The 26,282-nt window shown below is 37.9% G+C and overlaps 1 protein-coding gene across 1 annotated transcript in view; it reads right to left on the reverse strand.

Annotated features, from left to right (window-relative positions):
* Positions 1 to 3,039: 3,039 nt before the first annotated feature.
* DTHD1 (death domain containing 1) overlaps positions 3,040 to 26,282 on the reverse strand; it is a 67,971-nt gene continuing 44,728 nt past the window's right edge. Inside the window, 5 exon segments of the mRNA XM_024731674.1 lie at positions 3,040 to 3,410; positions 5,004 to 5,074; positions 14,355 to 14,587; positions 18,158 to 18,229; positions 18,536 to 18,676. Coding sequence (XP_024587442.1) covers positions 3,040 to 3,410; positions 5,004 to 5,074; positions 14,355 to 14,587; positions 18,158 to 18,229; positions 18,536 to 18,676 — 888 coding nt within the window.

A 26,282-nucleotide genomic window follows, 5' to 3' on the forward strand; every position in this document is an offset into this window, starting at 1 on the left:
AAGATGATCATTGCATCGTTATTTTTATGAGAAGAAGGAAGTCATCTGAATATACAACAGGAGGGGAAAGGCTAAATGAACTATGGTAACCAATTGTAGTACTCTTTAAGTATATGTTTGGAAGAAATTAATATATATGTTCACTAAAATGGGTCTACAGAAAGTTCATATAAACCCCGTTTGTGATAGCTCCAAACTGGAGTCTACTGAAATACCTATTTACAGCGAAATGGATGTATAATACATAGTATCTACATATAATGGAATATTATTTATTAATGAGAAGGAGCAAACTATTGCCACATAAACAACATGGATGGATTTCAACAACGTAAATTTGAATTTGAAAGCCAGACATAAAAGAATATATACTGCATTATTTCACTTCTTAAATTTTCAAAAGTAGGCAATACTAAAATTAATTATGCTATGGCTATGAAGTGAGATATTATACAGCTATTAAAACATTTAAAGACATTGGAAAATGCCCATAATTTAATAAAATTTAAAATTTAATTTAAAATTTACATTTAAAACTGTATATATAATATATGACCCCCATTCTGGGGAAAAAAAAATATGTAAGTTGCTATTAGAAGTACCAGTCATGGTCTCAATAGGAAACACATGATACACTCAAATTAGGATAATTAGAGGAGGCTTTGTCTTAAAAGGGGGGGCAGGGTATGGAGGGCCACAGGGAACAGTACAGCCATACGGCTGTCACTACACCAGACCGGATGGGATGTGAACAGGAGGGGTTCCCAATCCCAGGAGAGAGCTGCCCATAGAGGAGAGGGGCAGCGGCCTTTGGGTGAGGGATGCATCCCGGCTTCAGTGAATTCAAGGGAGGAAGAAAGGGGATCATCTAACTCATTCTTCTCCCTCCTCCCAGCCTCCTGCTGGGGCTCCCCATTAACCAAGGCCATCCAGAAGCCAGAGCATTGCCAATGTGGTCCCTACAGTTCAGCCCACCAGACAGAGAGCAGGATGCACAAGGGTAGAGTGTGGATGTGGCACACATGCCACATATGGGACTGATAATTCCTTTGGTTACCCAAGGGAGAGGAGGTGCTGCAGAGATGATCGATTTTTTTGCTTTATATACCTTTATATTATTTTACTGCTGCCATAATACATGCATTTTTGAAAATTCTGGGGAAAAATGTCTGTCAGCATGTGTGTGTGAAGGGATATGTGCCCGTGAGGGTATGGATGTAAATGAGTTAGTGTGTGTGTGTGTGTGTGTGTATGTGTGTGTGTGTGTGTGTGAGAGAGAGAGAGAGAGTGCGTCGGGGGGGTGATGTGTATGTATGTGAAGGTGTACAGGTAACGTGAGAGGGCGTGTGTGTGTGTGTGTGTGTGTCGGGGGGGTATGCATGTTGACGAGTATATGTGTGCGTGTGCTGCAGGAGGGTGGTGTGTATGCATGGGTGAAGGCATATGTGAGGGTGTACACGTGAATTGGAGACTGTATGTTGTGTAAAGGTGTCTGTGCGGGGGACACGTATATGAAGAAGTGTGTCTGTGTGAGGCGGCAGGAGTGCGGTGTGTGTATGTGAGAGTGTATGAATGCAGGTGAGAAGGTACAGGTGGATGAGAGTCTGTCCCTGTAAGGGGCAGGAGTGTCTGTAACAGGTGTGTGGGAGGCTATGCATGTGTCTATATGAGTGAGCGTGCTTGGGGGATATGAGGACACAGAGGGGGTGTGAGGAGATGTGTGAGTGAGTGAGGTGGTACATCTGAAGATATTTGCATGTATTTATGTGTAAGTGTGTGTGTGTGTGTGCACATAGGTGTGCTTATGTACATCTGCATACACAGAAGTAGAAACCTTTCCTTCCAGGAAAAAAGAAAAACTGGAAGAAAATATTTTCATAATAGTAGTCTCTAGTGGCGGAATAAGAGGCAAATTTTATTTTCGTGACTTCTTTTTTACTTCGTAGTCAGAAAGACAATGAACATTTCAGTCTGTTTGCTTCATTCCAAGAATATGTGACAAATATTGTACCTTTCTGGAAACATGTAAAAATGATAAAAATCTTGACTGCTGAAAGGTTTCTTGATAGGAACGTGTTTGAAAATTGGAATTCTCTTTTTTAACATATAACCAAATAGATCTCTAAGTCTCTGGTTAATTTAATAGACGGAAATCCTGCCTTTAAATCTGAGAACCATATACATGTTTAATTTTTCATGTAACTAATGTAAGGCCCACTCATGTCATGCTGTTACAGGAAGCTAAAGTGCTTTAGGGTTTCCAAAGCCTCAAAACATAAACATTAACAGGAATTATCGATGATGGAGGGGCTTAGGTAATTATTGTTTTTTTCTTTTAGTTTTTGTTTTTTTACGGGTGGTTTTTTTAAAAAAAAATAATGCTCCTATAGGGCTTATGTAATAAGGTTTCTGTCAAACTGATTTAGTAGCAGGTTGCTTTCCTAAGTCAGTGCAAAAGGCCCTGAGTTCTTTCACTTACGCTCCATGATCTCTGCGCTGCCCCATTTTACTAATAATAACATACGAGGTTTTCCCGATTCTAGGCTAAATCTTATTAATAGTTTGTGGGAGTAAATGGCTGAAGTGTTCTTCTATTTTTAATTTATTTCAACCTTAGATGTTTTTTTAAAGTGATTTGCTATCATCAACATCAGGCGTCTGCAGCCCAATTTATTTTGTACTGTTATCTGTGGGCTCCATGGTATACACATAATGTGAATCAGTTGCTTGGAGTCCTGGGTAAGTAGTTTACTTTTATGTAGATAACAATAAAAAAAAAAAGGGATTCTGTGTACCATACCTTTCCTTTACACTTAAAAAGCAACCCCAGCTATTAAATACACACACTCTATTACAAATGCTATTAAGTTTGGCTGCAGAACATGTATCACTGAACCATGAGTGAGGATTCAGACCCACAGATGCCTTTTATTGTCTGATTAGTACTTCTTCACTTGTCTCAATAACACATCATCAAAGAGATTCACCTCAAACAACATTACTTGGAAACTGCTGGTAAAATGTTGACAGAAACGGTCTTCAAACCGACTGTGACACTTTTCCTAGGGCAAAAGAAAGAGCAACGGGGCTGAACTCCACCACATCAGACCACTGCTGGGGTTCAGTGAACACTTTATTTTCCCACTTGAATTTGAGCTCTTCTGCAAGGTCACTCCTGCCGATCTTGCGGAGATGGTGAGTCAGAAGACGAAGTTTGTCCGTGGAATTTGGGAGTGATCTTTTCCAAAAGCAAACAAGTTCGTGGGTCTGTTCTGTGAGATCATCAGGGTTCTTCAGTTTGATGAGCTGAATGGTGCTGTGGCGAAGGGAGAGGGATGAGAAGAGACACAGGACGTTTTCTTCTGAGAGCTCGTCTGCCAGCCAGTAGAGCAAGTTGTCCCACAGGGCTTCTGCCAGGCACATGTGGGACACTCAGTGTTAGGACCCTTTCATGGAGGGTGTGCTCATCTAACCCTCCAACTGTTCACAGGAAACTTAATCTCTGGTTTGGCCTCTGAGAAGCAGAAAGATTTGGGACCAGCCAGATGGACAGTTAAGAGTCTTTGAATCCCTGCCCTTTCTGGGGTCTTCTTCTGAGGGAACCACCTATTGCAAAGGGTTAGAAATGCTTCTCAAATTTTAACTTCCCTGAGATCCAGTAGGGCTCATTAAAATGGTGTTTAGGCCCCCACCCCAGGTAGTCTAATTAAGTAAAACTAGGATAGGGGCAAATCTTGGCATTTTTAACAAGTTCCCAGATGATGCTGACGCTGAGGTCCTCAACCACACTTTGAGTAGCACTATATTAGAAGACATTTTTAGATTCAAAAACTACTTCCCTTAATTTGTACTAACCTGATGCATAAATTATAGCAGCAGCTAGGCAATCCTCATGCCCCAACCCCCCAACTACACACACACACACACACACGCACACGCACACACACACACACACACACACAAACTCACCAAAATTCAATATCCAAAGAGAAATTCTGTAGAAGGTCCATTTCACCAACATTCCCCCTGGCTTCTGGACTATTTAGAACTACACACATCTCTGAATATATCCTGTAAGTTCAGCATACCCCTTCCCTTACCCTGTGACTCCTGGCTACCACCTAAACTCAAGGTTCCAATTTTCTGTTGTTTGGTTGTTATTTATTTTATTGTGTAGCTCAAATCCATCGCTCTCAGCAAACCCCTCAAGCCCTTCTCTCTCCTTGCACACATCAGCCCTAACTTGCATCACAGTCATTTTCTCCCACTCATGCAAAACTCTGCTCCAGTTTCCCTGGTTTGGTGTCAGAAAAGAATTCTATGTCTGCCACCTTTTACTCTGTTCTTTCCATCTACTTACTCACATAAATTGCACCTGCTTTTACACTATAAATCATGCCACTTTTCTGTGAAAGCTACTCAGGAAATGGAGCCAACACATCCTTCCCCTCCATTGCCACTTTCAAACCAACATTCTGCTTCCCCCTTGCAATATATTCATTTTATTGTCCATGCTACATGGGTAGGCTTTCCTCTCTCCATCCACATCAACTGTCTCCTGCCGTTGGCAGGCAGCAGCAACAGCAACCCTGTTGATAGTCAGTCATACCTCTGACCACATGATTTCTTAATCTTGTCAACATCACTGACCTGTGTGGTGTCGCCATATTAAAAACTGACTTACATGGCCAATCCTTATGTTTCATCATTAGCTAGAACTATTCCACTTCCATGGCTTCAGCTGCTCAATATTACTGCTCATCACTACCCCCTAAACTTCCACAGCTTCTGTTCCTTTGTTCCTGCTTAATATGTTTCTTGCCCCATCACTAATACAGCAAGTCCTTTGACACCCGCAGTCATTCCATCATCTCTGCCTCCGTACCCATACTGCCCTAATGATCAGCTGTGTAGGTCAATAATGGTCTTGCATCCACCTTAAAATCTCTTGTCCTCTTTAGCTTTCAATGTTCTCAATTTGTCAATCTCCAATTCTGTCTTACTCACATTGCAGTCAACTACAGGGATGCCCAGGGTTATGAAATGATACTGAATGTGATCAACAAGCTCTAAGCTTTGTACACAATTTAAGCCTTTAGCAGCTTACAAATCCATTAAAAACTTTGTTTCTTGAATTCAATTAAAAATTTTCCAGAGCAATGACATAATACTTTCCTACCATCCTTAAGCCCCAATCTCACTCTTATTCTGTTTCACTCGGCCAGTGTCAGTCTCTCCTAACTTCCCCCAAAGCCATTTGACCAGAGTTCTCATAACCTCGTTTTCATTTCAAAATCGCTTTCTTACAGAATCTCACTCCTCCATGTTTGCTGGGTGCCATCCCCACAGTGTTTTTCATCTAATAATTTCCCTTCACACCTGTTCCTTAACCTCCTCGTCAGGTTCTTTCCATTCTTCCCACAGGCACTCCCAAGCCTCCCCTTTCCTTGCTTCTGCTGCTGTTTTAAGCTCTCAGGCTATCTCTCCCCTCTCTCCCCGTCATTTTACCATAAAATCTTTTCATGCCTATTGTAAATCTGATGCCTTAAGTCCATCACTATCAACTCACTCCTTAAGCCCTTGCTTTAGAGGTTATATAGCCTCTTTTTAAAAAATTTATTTTATTGAAGTATAGTTGATTTACAATGTTGTGTTCATTTCTACTGTACTGCAAAGTGATTAAGATATATATATTCTTTTTCATATTCTTTTCCATTATGGTTCATCACAAGATATTGATATCCTCTTTTAAAACTCTATTAAAGCCTTATTTTCCAATCTTTCTAGAGCCCTCCTAAATACTACTTACAGCAACTGATTCTCAGTCTACATCTTCTCCGACTTCCACAGAACATTTTACTCCTTCCCGTGGGTTCCATGGCCTGCCCTGCTCTTCCTCTTCCCTCTCTTTTCCCTTTGCTGACTGTCTTCCTCCTGATTGTGCTGAATTACTGCTTCCTATCTCAGGCCCTTTCTATTTCTGTCCCCTCCCCTCAGTGAATTCACCAACTGCCTTAATAAAGGGTTCTGTATAATTGCCATAAAGATGCTCACCAAACTTGGGAGAAGAATGGATGAACACAGTGAGAACTTCAATAGAGACAGAAAATATAATAAAATACTAAACATAAGTTATAATTGAACTTAAAAATACACTTAAGGGATTCGACAGCAGGCTGGATAAGGTAGAAGAACAAATCACTGACCTGGAACACAAAGCAATAGAAAACCAAGACTGAGCAGCAAAATGAAAAAAAAAAAAAAGAAAGAAAAGGAATTTTAAAAAGTAAATATACCTTTAGGAAAACATTAAATGGAATAACTTTCACATTATCAGGGTCCCAGAAAGAGAAGGAAGAGAGAAAGAGCCAGAAGAATTCTTTAAAGCAACAGTGGCTGAAAACGTCCCTAATCTGAGTAAGAAAAGAGACATCAAGGTCCAAGAAGCTCAGAGATTTACAAATAAGATGAACCCAAAGAGACATACACCAAAACACATTACAATTAAAATGGCAAAAGTTAAGGATAAAGAGAGAATCCTAAAAGTAGCAAGAGAAAAACAACTTGTTACATGCAAAATAACCCCCCATAAGTCTATCAGCAGACTTCTCAGCAGAAATTTTACAGGCCTGAAGGGAAAGGCATATATATTCAAAGTGCTGAGAAAAAATTTTTTTCCAACCAATAATTCTCTATCCAGCAAGCTTAGCATTCAAAATTGAAGGAAACATCAATAGTTTCCAGATAAGCAAAAGCTAAAGTCCATCACCAGTAAACCAGCCCTGCAACAAATATTAAAGGGACTTCCTTAAGCTGAAAAGAAATGGCACTAATTAATAGTAAGAAAACATACAAAAGTAAAAATCTCATTGGAAAAGGTAAATATATAATAGGGGTAGTGGATCAATAACTTGTAAAGCAAGTATGAAAGGTAAAAGACAAAGGTAGAAAATTAAAATTACAATAATTAGTTAAGGAGTACATAAAATAAAAAGATGTAAAATGTGTCATCAAAAATAGAAAATGGGGGTGAGAAGTAAAAGATAAAGATTTGGAATGTGTTCAGATTTAAGTAGGTACAAACTTAAAACAGGGTACTATTTACATTGAATGTTCTATGTGAGCCTCACAATAACCACAGGAAAAAAAAATAATAGTGAATACACAAAAGAAAATGAGAAAGAAATCTAAACAAAACACTAAAGAAAACTACCAAAACACAAGGGAAGAGAGAAAGATAAGAACAAAAAAAACCCTATAAAAATAGCCAGAAAACAATTAACAAAATGGCAATAAGTACATACCTATCGATAGTTACTTTAAATACAAATAGACCTAATGTTCCAATCAAAAGATATAGAGTGGCAGAATGGATTTAAAAAAAAAGACCCATCTATACACTGCCTATGAAAGACTCATTTCAGAAGAAAGGACACACAGACGGAAAATGAAGGAGCAGAAAAAGATATTCCATGCAAATTGAAATGAAAAGAAAGTGGAGTAGCTATAGCCATATCAGACAAAATAGACTTTAAAACAAAGACTGTAATAAAAGACAAAGAAGGGCACTACATAATGATAACAGGATCAATCCAGTAAGAAGATATAACATTTATAAATATATATGTACCCTACAGAGAAGCACCAAAATATATAAAACAAATAATAATGGACTTAAAGTGAGAAATTTAAGCAATACAACAATACTAGGGAATTTTAACACCTCACTTACAACAATGGCTAAATCATCCAGATAGAAAATCAATAACTTAAATGACACATTAGACCAGATGAACTTACTAGATATACACAGAACATTCTATCCAAGAGCAGCGGCATACACATTCTTTTCAAGTGCACATGGAACAATCTCCAGGATAGATCATATGCTAGGCCACAAAACAAGTCTTGATAAATTCAAGAAGACTGAAATATTATCAAAGCATCCTCTCTGACCACAATGGCATAAAACTGGAAATCAACTACAAGAAAGAAACTGGAAAACCCACAAAAATGTAAAGATTAAACAACATGCTACCAAACAATGGATTATTAGGAAATCAAAGAAGAAATAAGACATACTAAAATCTATGGAGAAGCACGAGCAAAAGTGGTTCTAAGAGGGAAATTCTTAGAAGTGCAGGCCTACTTCCAGAACAAGAAAAATCCTAAATAAACAATTTAACTTTATACCTAAAGGAACTAGTAAAAGAAGAATAAACAAGTAAAAGGAAGGAAATTAGTAGAAGGAAGGAAATAATAAACATCAATGCAGAAAAAATGAAATAGAGACAAAAATAGAAACAATCAATGAAGCTAAGAGCTGTTTTTTTGAAAGATAAACAAAATCAACACATCTTTAACTAGACTAACCAAGAAAAAAAGAGAGAGCACTCAAATAAGTGAATTCAGTAATGAAAGATAAGTTACAACTGATATCACAGTAATAAAACAGATCACAAGAGACTATTCTAAACAAACATATGACCAAAAATGGGCAATCTGGAAGAAATGGATAAATTCCTAGAAACATACAATCTCTCAGGGCTGAATTATGAAGAAATAAATCTCAATAGACAAATTACAAGCAAGGCGATTGAAGCAGTAATCAAAAAGTTCCCAACGAACAAAAGTCCAGGACCAGATGGCTGCACAGATGAATTCTACCAAATATTCAAGAAGATTTAATACCTATCCTTCTCAAGCTCTATCAAAAAATTGAAGAGTTGGGAACACTCCCAAACTTGTTTTACAAAGCCAGCATTACTCTGATATCAAAACCTGTCAAGGACACCACACTCACACACACACACACACACACACACAAAATCCAGACCAAATCCCTTGATGAATGTAGATGCAAAAATCCTCAACAAAATATTATCAAACTGAATCTAACAATTTATTAAAATAATCATATACCACAACCAAGTGGGATTTATTCCAGAAATGCAAGGATGATTCAATGAATCGATAGCCACAAATTAATTAATGTGAAGAATCACATTAACAAATGAAGGATAGAAATCATTTGATCATTTCAATAGATGTGGAAAAAGCATTTGACAAAATTCAGCATCCATTTATGATTAAAAAAACTCTTAACAAAGTAGGTATAGAGGTAACATACCTCAACATAATAAAAGCCATATATGACAAACCCACAGCTAACATCATACTCACTGGTGAAAAGTTGAAAGCTTTTCCTTGAAGAACAGGAATAATACAAGAATGCTCATGATCACCACTGTTATTCAACATATTATTGTAGTCCTAACCATAGCAATTAGGCAAGAAAAAGAAATAAAAGACATCCAAACCAAAAAAGGAAGAACTAAAACTATCATATTTGCAGATGATATGATGCTGTATATAGAAAACCCAAAAGATTCCACCAAAAAACCGTGAGAACTAATAAATGAATTCAGAAAAGTTGCAGGATACTAAATCAATATACAGAAATGTGTGGCATTTCTGTACACTAATAACAAACTATCAGAAAGAGAAATTAGAAAAAAAAAATCCTGTTTACAATTGCATCAAAAAGAATAAAATATCTAGGGATAAATTTAACCAAGGTGAAAGACCTGTATATTGAAAACTATTAAACACTGATGAAAGAAATTGAAGACACAAACAAAGGGAAAGATATTCCATGTCCATGGATTGGAACAATTAATATTATTAAAATGTCCATACAATTCAAAGCAATATACAGATTCAGTGCAATCTCTATCAAAATTCCAATGGCACATTTTACAGAACTGGAACAAATAATACCAAAAACTGTATGGAACCTCAAAAGATTTCAAATAGCCAAAACATTCTTGAAAAAAAAGAGCAAAGCTGGAGGTGTCATGCTCCCTGATTTCAAACTATACTACAAAGCTAATCAAAAGAGTATAGTATGGCCATAAAAACAGACACACAGATAAATGAAACAGAATTGAGAGCCTAGAAATAAACCCACATAAATATGGACAATTAATTTATGACAAAGGAGCAAAGAACATACAGTGGTGAAAGGATAGTGTATTCAATAAACAGTGTTGATAAAACTGGACAGCCACATGCAAAAAAAAAAAAGAAAGAAAGAAACTAGACCACTGTCTTACATCATACGCAAAATTGAACTAAAAATCGATTAAAGACTTGAATGTAAGACCTGAAACCATAATAATCCTAGAGAAAAACATAGGCAGTAACCTCCCTGACATCATTCTTATTTATGTTTTTGTGGCTGTGACCCAAAGACAAAGGAAACAAAAGAAAAAATAAACAAATGGGACTATATAAACTAAAAAACTTCTGCAACGTGAAGGAAAGCATCATCAAAATGAAAAGGCAACCTACTGAATTGGAGAAGATATTTGCAAATCATATATCTAATGAGATGTTAATATCTAGCATACATTTAAAAAACTTATACAACTCAATAACAAACAAACAAATGATTTTAAAAATGGGTGGAGAATCTGAACAGACAGTTTTACAAAGACAGAGATGGCTAACAGGCACATGAAAAGATGGTCAACATTTTTAGGGAAATGCAAATCAAAATGACAATGAGATATTACCTCACACCCATCAGAATGGCTATTATTAAAAGAGAAGAAATAACAAATGTTAGAGAGGATACAGAGAAAAGAGAACCCTAATTGTTGTGGGACTGTAAATTGGTGCAGCCATTATGGAAAACATTATGGAGGTTCCTCAGAAAACTAAGAATAGAACTACCATATTTCCACTTCTTGATATTTATCCAAAGAACACAAAAACACTAAATTGAAAAGATAGATGCACCCCTATGTTTATTGCAGCATAGAAACAGCATAAGTGTCTATTGATGGATGAATGGATAAAGAAGGTGTGGTATATATATATACACAATGAAGTATTACTCAGCCATAAAAAAGAATGAAATCCTGCCATTTGTGACAACATGGATGGACCTTGAAGGTATTATGCTAAGTGAAATAATTCAGGCAGAGAAAGACAAATACCACATGATTTCATTCATATGTCTAATCTCAAAAAACAAAACAAAGGAACAAATAAAATAAACCCAAAACAAACTCATAGATACAGATATCAGAATTGTGGTTTCCATAGAAGAAGGGAGTTGGAGGGTTAGTGAAATGGGTGAACAGGGTAAACTGTATGGTGATGGATGGTAACAAGACTTGTAGTGGTGATCACTGTGTAGTGTGTATACATGTTGAATTATAATGCTGTACACCTGAAATTTATATAATTTTTTAAAAACTTACATTAAGAAGTTTTAATGGGAGGAGGTTAAGAATCAACATAAGAACAATGTAAATTTAAGTATATTGATACTGTAGCTCTGTAAAATAAGTGAATAGAATTTTTTAGATATGAACTATGTACTTAATCCTCTCAAAAAATTGAGAAATGCCAATTTAAATAGTGCAGCAGATTCTATCATTCCCATCAACAGGCATATGACCTGAACTGAGTCTAGGACAAGAGGGGCACATTGGATTTTTTCTTTTCTTTGTGTAAACAATTTACCCCCTCAGTCATTCTTTCTTCGCAGATATCTCATAGCACCTTGATGCACTGAGAGTGATTCTAGTGTTTATGTATTTTTTCACATACGTGAAAATTCAAGCCATATTCTTTATCTGGTGCCCAACCACAGAAGCAGTGGATTGTGGATGCACAGGAAATCTTGGGCTCTTTTACACTTCCAGGCACTGTGCTGGTCTCCCATATAGCCTCATTATTCAGGGATTTTCAGTGCCCCCTTCCTATTCCTTCCCTTCCCTTTTCTTTTTTTTCCCCCATGGTTTTTTTCTGTGCACTATTTTTGCCTTGCATACCACCTTTTAAATTTCACTGGTACTCAGGGTCAGCTCCAAGCCAAACAGGGAAGCCTCTGTTTGTCCTGGAGTGTCCCCTCCCACAGATTCTGTATCTACATGTGTTTCCTTGGATGCCTTCATTAGCAGGACTGGCTTTAATTTTTCCCTACTTCCCTTCTTCCAATCAAAAAGTGCTATTCTGTTGCATCTTCTCAGGATCTACTATTTGCTAAAGGAATTTTTATTATTCCTCTCAGGTAACCTGATTTTATGTTAATATTGTATATTTTATTTTGCTTAATGCAGTTTCTAAAATGTCACTGTCAACATGTTACTGCTCAGGAAGATTGTCTGGCAAATCTAAACCTGGCTCTCAAGTTCTCAGTAATACATATACCTTGTAAAAGGGTATAGTGGGGCTTATGTGGCAGTTTTTCTTTCACTCTGAGTCTTTCAAGGGCATCAGTATAAAAGTATAAATAACTCGGATATGTACAGATATGTCTTATCTATGCTGCAAAGCACAACAGAGATCTCTGACTTAGAAGTGTTTTTAAAAGATTGGAACCAAAGACAGCCACTCACACCTGGAAGGGGTATGTGTCTTGAAGTTTACAGGTCACTGTTTTTTAAGACTCCTTCAATTACTGACTATTCTTTCCATCCTTCTTAAGTACAACCCTGTTATTGAATTCTTAAAACTAAGCCAACCATTTTTTAGTTCAGATCATACATGTACCAGCTTGATCTTTTGTGTGCAACCCAATAAATTGGACTTGGGCACAACCTTTATTTTACCCAACATTGTTTTCCATGGCACATCTTAAAGTTTCCTTTCGTTGTATCTTTACACCACTCCAAGAACCAGCCATGATCAGTCTTGGCTGTACTTGTTAGACTGCCATCTCTTTGAGGGCCAATAAGGTATCTTGTTCCTATATTAATTCTTCACCGTGCTTTACATGGTATTGACATATACACATAGGGTAGTAAAAACTGTTTATATGATACCTTCTCTTGACTTGAATGATCTCCTCCTTCAAATCCTACCATATTTACAAAGCCATTGGTCAAATTCCACCTCTTTTATCAACTACACTAGTCCCTGGTTTCTTATTTGTGAATTTACGCACTGCCACTCAATTTATCTCTTAACTCAACGTTGTCTTGTGTTGTCATCAACGCCATTCATATATCCTTATTCGCATATGTTTGTTTTCCCTCCCCAATTAGACTTTCAGTAATTTTTATATCCTTTTATTTTCAATCAAATAAATAATTTTATTAACATAATAATTTTTTTCCTCATCGTAAAGTTTTGATCTCAAATAACTGTCAGGTCTGCTACTCAAATGAATTTATAGCTGGACAATTTATGGAACCCTGAAGATACCTGTTCCCTGTCCAGGTTAGTGTCCATTGCAGATAGTTCTCACTTTCCTTCTCCAGCCCCTCAAGGGCCTTTGCAAATATCTCTTTCATTTTATGCCCAGAATCCCCTGAAATGTATCAGAGTATAACATCAACTTGTACAGAATACCAAGATCTCATCTCCTATTCTAGTTTCCTTGTCAAAAAAGCTGAGTTAGGCTATCCAAACAAACTGGCCAGACAGATTATATCAGATAGTGTGTCACACAAAATATAAATTTTCAACAAAATACATCTTTCCTTCTTTGGTCTCACACAGAAACTAAAGTCCCAAAATACAGACAATACCATCCTCCACCCCTTCTTCTGATTCATCAATCTTAGCCAAGTCAGCCCCATTCACACTCCCAGTAGGAGTCTGGTCCCCTGTTCAGCTTCTTTAGCAGTTGCTGCACGAAATCATCTTCCAATAATAATGCAGCTCCTTTGGCACCTCCAGAGCTAGAGAACTCCATCTGTGAGTCTCATGAGCCACACACGCAGACCCAACATTCCAGGGAGCTATCTGGTCACACAAGAAAGAGCAAAGTACCTCAAAATTTAGAAATAACCCAAAGCCCAGGAACAAATGTGATTACAAGATTCCTTACAAGAAGCTTGCAGCTTCTCTTACCACTGCAAGAGGCTTAGGCACTAATTCTCATATGTAAGGGCATTTTCCAAATAAAAGTTACTTCCCCAAACAAAAATTTTTGACACTTACAACTCATATTGAGGTCATTAACCACAGACCATAGCAGAACCTTAGTGTAAGTGAGGACAGTGTGTAAACAGAGAGAAAAAGAGAAAAAAGACTCTCTTGCTTCAGCTTCTTTAGGTTGTCAGCCAGTCTCCATTGCTTGACCAGAATCCATTATCTATAAATGGCTGACCCTCTTTCAAGACAATTGCTTTTCTTTATCCACTGGACTAGGTCAGCCAACATCTATCTCTGCTATCTTTGCAGTTTCCTTCGCTTTCTCCTCCACCTTTTCACACCTTTCGGTCAATCTGCCCTCAATTCCATCATCTGGATTCTGAAGATGACTCAGAGTGCTTTTCTCTAAGGCTTCCACCTGGGTTTTTATTTGGATGAATATATGGTCCATCTCTTACAACTTGCTCCTATTCTGCCTATATGCTCTCCTGTGCACTCTGGTGCAAGACACAATAGTCTCCTGCATCTTGCTGATGACTGGAAACAGGAACTGCTCAAAATATTCCTTAGACCCCAGCACTTTCACTTTCCCTGGTTCCGCCAGTTCCACGATGTCCAAGAGCTGCATTTCCCCTGCTACTTTAGAATCAAAGTGTGGACCTGAGCACAGAGCGGTGGGCAAGCAGTTGACCTAGAGGTCAACCAGAGCTCTGAGTGTCATGGCCCCTTTCACCACAACGCTGTGCCTCTACTGAAACAAAGCTCCTTTCCAAGGTGCCACATCAGCAAACATTCATGTCCCTGTAAATGCTCTGCTTGACCAGAAAGGCAGTGTATCCAGTCAGCCAGTCCCCAAAGGCCAAGCCAGCTCTGGGCCTTCTCATCCCCAACAAGAGTGACTATGTGACCCCAGCCAATCAGATATTTTCTATTTGTCTCATCTTTGTTCTTTTTCTTTATCTTATGAAAGTTTCTTGACTTCCGCCCTATTTTGTAGTTCTCTGAAAGGAGACTGTCCACTTCATGAAGTCTTAAATAAAGTTTATTTGTATGATGTAAATTGTCTTCTTTAATCATTTTAGCACCTCTTACAGTCATGCCACTGGTAGAACCTATTGTATCATTTTCTGTGTTTTCTTTTATATCAGCACTTCTATTTACCACAGGGTTACCACACCATACCCTCAATCAATTCCTGATAACTTCGAGGACTCTCTGTGGACAATTATGAAGATTATTATCACCACAAATTTAAAGTCTGTAGTTTCAGCTGGGCACCAGGGCTGCTCAGCAATATTTTTATGTATCCCTGGAGATTTCTTCCACCATTCCCTACAGAAGACATTGCAACTCTTTACTACTCTTTGCAAGATCTCTACCTCACCCTTGGCTACCACTCCCACCAAGGAGTTTGGTCTTCTACTCACTGAGAAAATAAGGCAGTATTCTCAAAGCTTAGTATTCATAAAAATGAATCTTGAGAAAAAGGCAAAAAAGTAAGCCCACACTTTGATAGAACTGGTCTCAGATAAGGCCACATTTATAACACAGGTGTTTCTGATAGCGAAGTATGGTGGCTCCACTTAGAAAAGCACAATCAAGTAGGAATTACAATTATCAACTTGCATTCCAAAGGTACCCCAGCAAATGCATGGAAGAATGAAAGAAATATATTTATCCAAGAAGTTATGAAGATTTTCAATATCATGTCAGGACCAAAGTGAAATTCTGATTTCACTTTAGTCCTAATGCTATAGAGATACAGTAATAAAAATAATTTCTGATTTATAAATTGCCCCATAGGTGTCATACAGATGACCTAGTTCTGGTGCATTCCTCCTCACGCAGGAACTCCAACTCTGGCAAAGTCCTCTCCAGGTATTTCTGGCCTATGGGCTTTACTCTCTTGGTATCCATATGTTCCACCAGATACACCACAATGCTCAGCCAGGAAATGCAGCCATCCACGCTCTTTTTGTAGGCACAGGAGTTTCCTTCCTGTGTCTATCATGGAGTCTATCATGTGCACTACCACGTAGTACACCATGTTGGTTTCTACCCATACCACACTTTTGCTCCCAAGGTAGCACATAAGCACAGTTGTTCCACATCAGTGGTCACCACAGGTGTGTTCTACTGCAGTCCCAGCACCGTTCTGCTGGATCCTTCCAGTAGTGATACCATTCTGACCTACTCTTTATGGAGCCCATGATCTCTCCTACTTTTCTCCCAAGCAAAGCAATTCTCCATTAGTGGCCACCCTAAGCCCTCTTGGTATGTAAGTTGTATGGTAAAGTGTGATAGAATGAAGGAAGTTTTTTTGTTCGGTTTTTCTTTTTTTTAGTAAATTTATTTATTTAATTTTGGCTGCATTGGGTCTTCGTTGCTGTGTGCGGGCTTTTCTCTGTTTACCTTGAGCAGGGGCTACTTTTAGTTGTGGTGTGTGGGCTTCACATTGTGGTGGCTTCTCTTGTTGTGGAGCACAGGCTCTAGGTACGTGCTCTTCAGTAGTTGTGAAACGCAGGCTCAGTAGTTGTGGCTCACAGGCTCTAGAGTGCAGGCTCAGTAGTTGTGGCACACGGGCTTAGTTGCTCCATGGCATGTGGAATCTTCCTGGACCAGGGCTCAAACCCATGTACCCCGCGTTGGCAGGCAGATTCTTAACCACTGCACCACCAGGGCAGTTGTTTCCCATTCTGCGCTTCATAATATGTGTGATATCATTGTTTCCCAATGGATAGTAGGAAACAATGATATTCTTGACACCTAGAGCAATATCCTATCTCTTTTTTACTTTTACTGAAGTATAGTTGATTTACAATATGGTGTTAATTTCAGGTGTGCAGCACAGTTATTCAGTTTTATATATATATATATATATATATAGAGAGAGAGAGAGAGAGAGAGAGAGAGAGAAAGAGTTCCCTGTGCTATACAATAGGTCCTTGTTGTTAATATATTTTATATATAGTAATGTATATATGTTAATCCCAACCTCCTAATTTATCCCTCCCCCTGCCTTTCCCTGTGGTAACTATAAGTTTGTTTTTTATGTTTGTGGGTCTATTTCTGCTTTATAAAATAAGTTCATTTGTATTTTTTTTAATCCCACATATAAGCGATATCATATGATATTTGTCTTTCTCTGTCTGGCTTACTTCACTTAGTATGATAATCTCTAGGGCCATTCATGTTGCTGCAAATGACATTATTTCATTCTTTTTTATGGCTAAGTAATATTCCATTTGGGCATATATTTGTAGAAAATTATAATTTAAAAAGATACATGCACCCCAATGTTCATTGCAGCACTATTTACGATAGCCAAGACATGCAAGCAACCTAAATGTCCATCGACAGATCAATGGCAATATCCTATTTTAAATTGTAACTTGGGTGGTCACTAATTTCAGGGGCACCTACAAGAATATACTATTTCTATTTGATGGATATAGAAATAACAAGTGGTAGCGCTTTCTTCTTTAATTTCTACCTGCCTACTGGCTCTTAGAGTCTCTACTGAAGAACCAGTTTTTGTGTAAGGTAACATGCTAAGAACTTTCTGATACCTGAAGCACCACCTAACATGGGTGCTTCCCAACCTTACAGCTAAATGTCATTGTAACACATCCAACAACAAAAAAATGTGATGCTGGCATTAGCATTTTTATCATCTGCCCTAAGGCACTTATCCATGAAGAGATTTTCACAGGTGATTACTCTAATATCGTGTGGCAACAACTCTTCCATCCAGCCTTAACCCCCATACTCCTCCCACCTCCACGCACTTATTGTAGATTTTTCTGATAAATAGGTCATTTATTTTGTAGTTAGAAGATATAGAAGTGAGAGTGGTATGAATAATAAACCAAGGGAATGTGCATAATTAGTATATTTCCATGTATCTTTACCACAGATTTTACCAGACTTTACAATACCGTAGCCAACCAAGTACCAGTTTTCACTGCTTACTCTGCTCTGTATTTATTTCATATAGAGACCTCTTCAACTAAGTAATAGTTGACATTTGCTTGAGTTCATTTATTGAATCACAATAATAAATTGTAGAGTCTCAAATTTATAATGTATGACTCCAATAAGATTCTTAGTGATTTTACATTGTAAATACATTAGAATATTGATCAAAGAAGTAATCTGATACAAAAGATTAATGTCAGCATAAAAACTCTGTGCTTCAGTTATGGCTCCAACATAATACAAATCAAATAAGAACTTATATCAGTGTTGGGTGAGGACATACTGGCATGAAGAAGTGGGCTAGACTTTCGGTTTCCAGTCTAACATGTGAGAGGTTAAAAGTTGCCACTCTGTCCTAAAGAGTAAAAAAGCAGAACAAACTGAAAAATCAACAACTCTCTTTAAATCTATCAGAGAAGTAAGGTCACAGGGCAAACCTCTGTGCCAAATTCGAAGAGACTGACAGGCAGATACAGAGAATCCCAACTTACCAGAGCAGAAACCCACAAGCACAAACCACCATGGGAACTAGGGCCAGGGTAAGGAAACCTGAACCAAAATTGATAAACAGCTAGAGGCTCAGTACGGATAACTCCAAGAGTTGTAAACTCCGGGGGGACCCCATCATGGGGGGGAGTTTCCACACTTTTGTGAATTTTACCTCCAGGAGCTCAATCGGGTTCTCATAGTGCACACCTGAAAAAAATCCCGTTGGGCTTCCTGCAGGGAGAGCGGAGAGGAAGCATTCTGAAATATCCCCAAACACTCTGTTCTTCTGAGCCAGGCCTGCCCTCTGAAGAAGCTATTTAACCAAAGCCTAATCTTTTGGTGTTTTATCAGAGCCTAAATGACCTGGGGAAGGGAAATACCCAACTTCAGGCCCCTCTAGCCATCCTGTCCCTCCAAAGCTGGGGGTGGGGAGGAGACTGAGACTGAGAATCAGGGAGACTGAAGTTCACAGGCTCACTGAAGACTGAGACCTAGTTACAGGCCTATAGAACACTTCCCTGCCCTCACACTTACCACCACATCACAGAAGGGCTATCTACAGCAGTTCCTTTTACCCAGTACATCACATTCAGCTATCAAGAAAAACAATTACAAGACATACCAGATGGCAAAAAACACAGTTTGAAGAGACAGAGCAAGTATCAAAACCAGTCTCAGATATAGCAAGGATGTTAGAATTATCAGATAAGAATTTTTTAAAACTATCATTAATATGCTAAGAGCTCTAGTGGAAAAAGTGGACGGCATACAAGAACAGATGTGCAATGTAAGCAGAGAGATGGAAATTCTAAGAAAGAACCAAAGAGATATAATAGAGATCAAAAGCACTGTAAGAGACATGAAGACTGTCTTTAAAAGGATTATCAGTACATGTACATAGCTGAGGAAAGAATTTGAGCTTGAGGATATCTCAACAGAAACCCCAAAACTGAAAAGCAAAGAGAAAAACACAACATGCAAAAACTGTGAAACAACTATGAAAACATATGGATAATAGGAATTCCAGAAGAAGAAAAAGAGAAAGAAACGGAAGTATTTGAAGCAATAATGAGTGAGGGTTTCCCCCAAATTAATGTCAGACACCAAACCACAGAGCCAAGAAGCTCAGAGAATACCAGGCAGGGTAGATGCCAACAAATGAGCTAAATGTGTAACTGTATTATTTCATTCCAAACCCTTAACAGTAGTCTGAAGAACTGTCATCCCCATTTCACAGATGTAACTTCTCCAAGGTAACATGGAACTAATCTTGAAATCCAGGTCTGTCTAAAGCCCTGACTTAAATCATAAATATTATTGCCTCCAGATAATGATATCAACTGCTATTTTAACTACTTACCATGTACCAGTAATTATTCTAATAACTGAAAATATATAATCTTGGTAGAGTCTAGTACATCTATAACCTTGTGAGGTAGTTGTTATACCTACTTTACAACTGAGGAAACTGAAGTTTATTTTTTTAAATTGAAGTATAGTTGATTTACAATGTTGTATTAATTTCTGCTGTACAGCCAAGTGACTCATTTATACATATATATATATATATATATATATATATATGTATACATTCTCTTTTCATATTTTTTTCCATTATGGTTTATCATAGAATGTTGAATATAGTTCCCAGTGCTATATAGTAGGATCTTGTTGTTTATCCATTCTATATATAATAGTTTTCACCTGCTAATCCCAAACTCCCAATCCAACCCTTTCCCAACCCCATCCCCCTTGGCAACCGCTGCTCTGTTCTCTATGTCCATAAGTCTGGTTCTGTTTTGTGTCATATTTTGGGTTCCACATATAAGTGATATCATATGGTATTTGCCTTTCTCTTTCTGAGTTACTTCACTTTGTATGATCACCTTTAGTTGCATCCATGTTGCTGCAAATGGCATTATCTCAATCTTTTTTATGGCTGAGTAGTATTCCAGTGTATACATGTACCATATCTACTTTATGCATTCATCTGTCGATGAACATTTAGATTGTTTCCATGTCTTTGCTATCGTGAATAGTGCTGCTATGAACAAAAGAGTGCATGTATCTTTTTGAATTATAGTTTTGTCTGGTTATATGCCCAGGAGTGGGATTGCTGGATCATATGGTAATTCTATTTTTAGTTTTCTGAGGAACCTCCATACTGTTTTTCATAGCGGCTGCACCAACTTACACTACCACCAACAGTGTAGGAAGGTTCCCTAGAAAACTGAGGTTTAGAGAGATAAAATAGTTTGACTAAAAACATATACACTAAGTGGCAGATATAATATTTAAGCTAACATTTATAAGACTATGGATCCTTTTTTTATAACCTATAAGTTAAAACATACATAAAGTGAAGGATGTGAGGTAAGTTTTTCCCTAGGCCATTCTAGTACCTCTTGCATTATGCTCACCATTCACAAATATCATCATCACTGCTCTGGACTTAGAAGCAGTATTAGATGGAGGGAAAGAGCTCAACTCCTAATCACATTACCTTTAACCTTGTGATTTTATAGGTTTGTGCCTTGCTTGCCTCATTCATAAAATGGCCATGATAATAGTATCTGCTTCATAGTGCCATTAAAGGAAACCTTTAGCCATATCATGTAACTTAGAGCAGGGCACCATATGTAATAAGTACTCAAAATAATAGCTGCTATTACTTAACATTTTTCTTTAGAATTACTTTTTTACCTACACAGCTACATTTTTAAAAGAAACCATATTTCAGTCATAGGCGGAAATTCTATATAACACGTATAAACACACGGAAACCTTAAAAACACAGTTAAAGCAAAACTCTATTAATATTCTCTTGCCAGTCAAGATCTCTGAGCCTGAGAGTTGTTCCCTGTTTGTTAACAGGGAAGTTTTGCAAGTGTTAGAGAGAGATAAAAACATGCAAGAACCAATCTGAGATCTACTCAGAAGATCATGGATTAAAAAGGATTAAAAATAAAATAACGGCCTTACATGTGAATCTATTTTATTCAAAGCTGGTATGTTATTGTCCTAAAAAAAAATCACTTACAATTCCAAAATTTAGGAAAAACATGACTGAGCATTGACTTTTATTTGCCAGGAATCATATCTTTTACTCTCTTTTACTGTAAACATGCATGGAAAGTATTTGTGTTCTTTTAAAACCATAGAGAACATTTTGAGGGCATCTGAGTGATAGATCATCAAAAAAAGCAAGGAATGCGAACTCATAACCTAAGCCAGAGAAAGCTGGAGCCTTCATCACGTTAAAGGGATGGCCATTATCTCTGCTCCGAAAATGAGGAGCTATGAGCTGATGTCACTATGTGGAAAGAACAGAGGAACTTATTGGGCTGTTTAGAAGTGACTATGCATTTAAAACCAAGATGATAGATATCTGCCTCAAGAGCTAAAAATTCCAGATAACAAAGGAAGCCACCATCTGAGGCTATGGTTGCTCTATTAGTTTCAGCAAAAGGTACAATTACTCTGGCTCTCTGGAAGATCTAGATTTGTCAAACACACTGAAGGGGGACAAACGATATGTGAGGCTATATGACATAGTGACAAAAGTGGCAGACATAAGGAAACAAAAGACCCGGCTTGCACAAGGAATGGGGGAAGTGGAAAAGCATGAGAGAAGAATGACTTTGAATACTGGGTCCTCACACAGCCTCTGTCCCCGTGAGGTTATACAAGTCGAGGCAAACCATCTAAATGCTCTTGCTAAAGTCTCAGACTGGTGAAACAAAGATGATGGCTCCTACCTCTGAAGTACGCTACGAGGCTAGATTAAGATGATGTCTGTAAAGGACGTCACCTACACTGAGAATTCAGCAAGTGGTGGAGGAGACCCACAAACCAAATGCAATGTGTGGACAATTTTTAGGTGTTGTTTTTGAACAAATTAACTGTAAAAAGAGAAAAGTAAATCAGTAGGTGAATATAGGGCTGGGTAGTAGACGCTATTAAGTAATAACTACTAATTTTATTGGGTTTTGCAATGGTTTTGTGGTTGTTTGTTTTAAAAGTCCTTACCTTTTAAAGAAACTTATAGAATTATTTACAAATAAAGTTATAGAATAGCTGTGATTTGCTTTAAAATAAACAAACAAAAAACCCTATTACATGAAACAAGAATGGCAGAAAAATGATGAGTGATGGGTCCACATAGCTTCATTGTATAGTTCCTCTATTTTTGTGTGCCTCTGAAAATTTACACACACACACACACACACACACACACACACCTTTTAAAATAAATATATAGAGATTAAAAGACACCAGCATCAGTTAATAAATATCCTGTTATTGTTTTCATCACAGACATTATTTTAACTACACACTCAGTGCAGACTTCCTGTAGGTTTGGTCCACACAATAAAAGGAAGGGCTTCTACATAGAAAGATCTAAAGACCAGAATAAGCCCATGGAGAAGCAAGACTACCGTGGAAAAAAAGTAAAAACTGAGTTTAGAGCAAGAAGAACTGACCCAGAGTGGTCTCACTTGGAAATAAATCTAGGAATTAAGATTTTTGGAAGTGAAATCAGGCTGTTACCAATCCCAGAAGAAATGTCCATCCATATCTTTCTTTAGCTCAGATCTTTCTTAGTTTTAAAACTGTACACCTTTTTTTTTTTCTTTTTTTTTTTTTTGCTGTACACAGGCCTCTCACTGTTGTGGCCTCTCCAGTTGCGGAGCACAGGCTCCGGATGCGCAGGCTCAGCGGCCATGGCTCACGGGCCCAGCCACTCCGTGGCATGTGGGATCTTCCTGGACCGGGCCACAAACCTGTGTCCCCTGCATCGGCAGGCGGACTCTCAACCACTGCGCCACCAGGGAAGCCCTAAAACTGTACACCTTTTACTGCAGCCAAACTTACATTTTGTTTCTTCATTATTTTTTCAATTGCTCCTTAGAAAATGACTATTTTTAAGGCTTCAGTTTGATTATGACTTTGTCAAGAGGAAGGGATTAAGTATCTCTCAGCCTTTGAAGGAGTCAGTCACAGAAGAAGACAGCTTTAAGAAACCCAGGAAACCAGATAGACCAATTCAAGACACCCCAAATGATCTAAAGAGCTGGCAGAGATAGAAGGAAGGGGCCCTAGGGATGGGTGCAGGTATAAAGTAAGCAAGGTCTGGATAATTCAGGAAATATATATGTAATACACATGGAATCAGTAAAGGAAAGTTGTCAAAAGCAGTCTGGAATAGGTAAACCTAATTTCTAAATTAATGTCTCCAGATTCATTTTTTAATCTACCAAAGGGTGAAGCAGTAGACATACCACGTGGGGTTGCAGTGAAGATTAAATGACATAATGCATAGAGAATACTTCAAACACGCCTGGCACTTACCAAGCACTCTGTCAGTGTTAACTATGGTGAATATGGTTAAAATTTTGCTCACTATTCCAAGCAGTTCTGGCCAAAGCAGATGATTTTGATGCATAAATGCAGCTATGTGGGAGACCATATTGATTTTAAAAGCAATTCAACAAATCAAAGATACACAGCACTATTAGAACTTGCATATGTTTCTACCTTCTCTATTGTTTCATTTATAAATTATAATCCCAACAAGATTTTGTCAGTCATGAAGACCTGTCAAGTTTCCTGCTCAACTCTGAGTAAAATTCTTTCTAGAATATTCTAACAGATTTTTTTAAATTTCCTGATATTTTTTTTTTCTTCTAGATAGGAATAGCCTTTCTGACAGAAAGGGTGATGTGAATGTGCCAGGAAAGGCCTGGATAGCTACAAACATCTTCCTCCCATATCTGGCCAGAGTATGTGAAACCCCCACATTAATCATTCCTTTGTAGGCATGAAAAGCTACTCCTAAATGTAACTGTTAGCTAGGAAAGGAAACACATAAAGCTTTTGTCAGCTGTTAAGACTCCACCTTTAATTGTTTTATCAATTTCCCCAGCATGCATTCATTTATTCTTTAATAGTTCAACAAAACATTATGGAATGTGTACTAGAGATGGGATTACAAAATTTAATGAGCTATGCTTCCAGCCCTGAGGAACTCTATCACAAAAGAAGACACTGGGTATAGTGGCTGGGAGTGCCACCATTGGAATCAGACAAACTTGGGTTCAAACAGTAGCTTTGCCATTCTCTACTTATTTCCTCTGGAGCAAACCTCTCTGTACCTCAGTTTCTTCAACCACTGACCTTTTTAGTAAATGGCTTAATAGGCGTAAATGCTTTATCAAGTTACTATCAGGGAATAAATATTAGTTATTATTATCATTACTTTTCTTTCATTACTTTTCTTATTACATGAATTAAAATTATAACAGACCATAAGTTAGTACATATTCAAAGTGTTTTGGTTGCAGATACAGTGTAGTACCTTATCCTGCCTGGGAAATTTAAAGGCTTCTTCTAAAGAGATGATAATAGAGCTAAGTATGGAGGCAGTGCTGTCACAAGGGCAGCAGTGGGAAGAGCCACGAGGCAGTTAAGACCACAATATGTAAAAGAAATGAGGCCTTAAGTGGAACTAGAGCAAAAGATGTTAGTTGGGTAAATGTAATATGAAGGGTTTGTAAGGGTAAGTTGTGGGGCTTTGTGAAGGGCCTTATAGGCCAGGGTAAGTGGCTTGGACTTTGATCAAGAGATAGAAAATGCCAATTGAGAAGTTTTAGAAGAAGAGTGAAAATCATATTTGTTTTTGAGAAAAATGACTCTATCACTTGTATAGCCTAGACTAGAAAAGGGGACTGGTGATAGGCCTTCAAGGAGAAAGTTGCAATCATCTACTGGATGGGCCAACATTAGGGGGAATAGAGATGAGATGCAAGTTTGAACATACTCCCAAACTAAAGTCAGTGAAACACAAAGTTGTATCATAGGACAGCAGCACAAACCAGTGTCCTGGGAGCCATCCTAGGAAGCACCCACTTCACAACTTCCTCCATCTCCCAGTGCCCTCTGTGCACCAACCCGCATATGTGTTTACTCTATCACCAAGTCCATTTGATCCCAAGTCCTAAATCTCTCTCCAATTCTGCTCTCTACTTGCCATCCTTACTGCTATGGTCTGAACATCAGGCCATCACCACCTCTTCCAAGTACTACCTCATTAGCCCATTATTTCACTGTTGCTAAGCTTATCGCTTTCTAATTTATCCTTATAGGCGTCACAGTGATATGCTAACAAAATTTGATCATGTCACCCTCCTGGTTAAAATTTTCCAAACACTTGCCTCTACCTATAGGACAAAGTATGAGCTCAACGAAAACTAGATACCTACTTCTTCATCCTCAGTTATGGCCAGAGTCATTCCAAGAATACCAGTGGCTGAGAGATTTTGTTGTTTACTCATATGCTAAGTATCTCTGGTTTGAATCTCTTCTTTGCACATGATCTCTATATCATGAAATCAATCACATTCTTTTGACAAATTTTGACTAAAGGATCCCCCTATAACAATTTCACAGAGACATTTGGATGACCTAAATAAGACATTCAAGGCCCTCCATAATCTTTACCCATCTTTTTTCCAATATGATTTTTCCAAATCTTTCACTCAAGCCACATAGGTCTATTCATTGTCCTTTCTTGAAACACACCTGGTGCTTTGCTACTTCTAAGTTTCAGCTCATGGCATCCCTCTTATGTGGAACCCACTGCCTCTTTCTCTCTTCCTCTCCAGAACGTAAATATTCTCTACATGTGTCTTGCTCTGTGAAGTGTCCCCAAGTCACCTCAGCCCACCGGAACCACTCTCTTTTCTGTACTTGCCATCTTGGCCACTTATTTGCAATTTATCAGCAGTTCCTGTCTTGTAATATTACTGTATTGTTGTATTCAATTATTTATCTCTTGCATTGTTTTATAACTTTTAAAAAGTTTATGCTTTATTTCCTGCACCAGAGTGTAATTTCCTTGAAAGCTAGGACTTTGACAT

The sequence above is a fragment of the Neophocaena asiaeorientalis genome, unplaced genomic scaffold, assembly GCF_003031525.2.
Source record: "Neophocaena asiaeorientalis asiaeorientalis breed wild unplaced genomic scaffold, Neophocaena_asiaeorientalis_V1.1 scaffold39, whole genome shotgun sequence".
Taxonomy (NCBI): domain Eukaryota; kingdom Metazoa; phylum Chordata; class Mammalia; order Artiodactyla; family Phocoenidae; genus Neophocaena; species Neophocaena asiaeorientalis.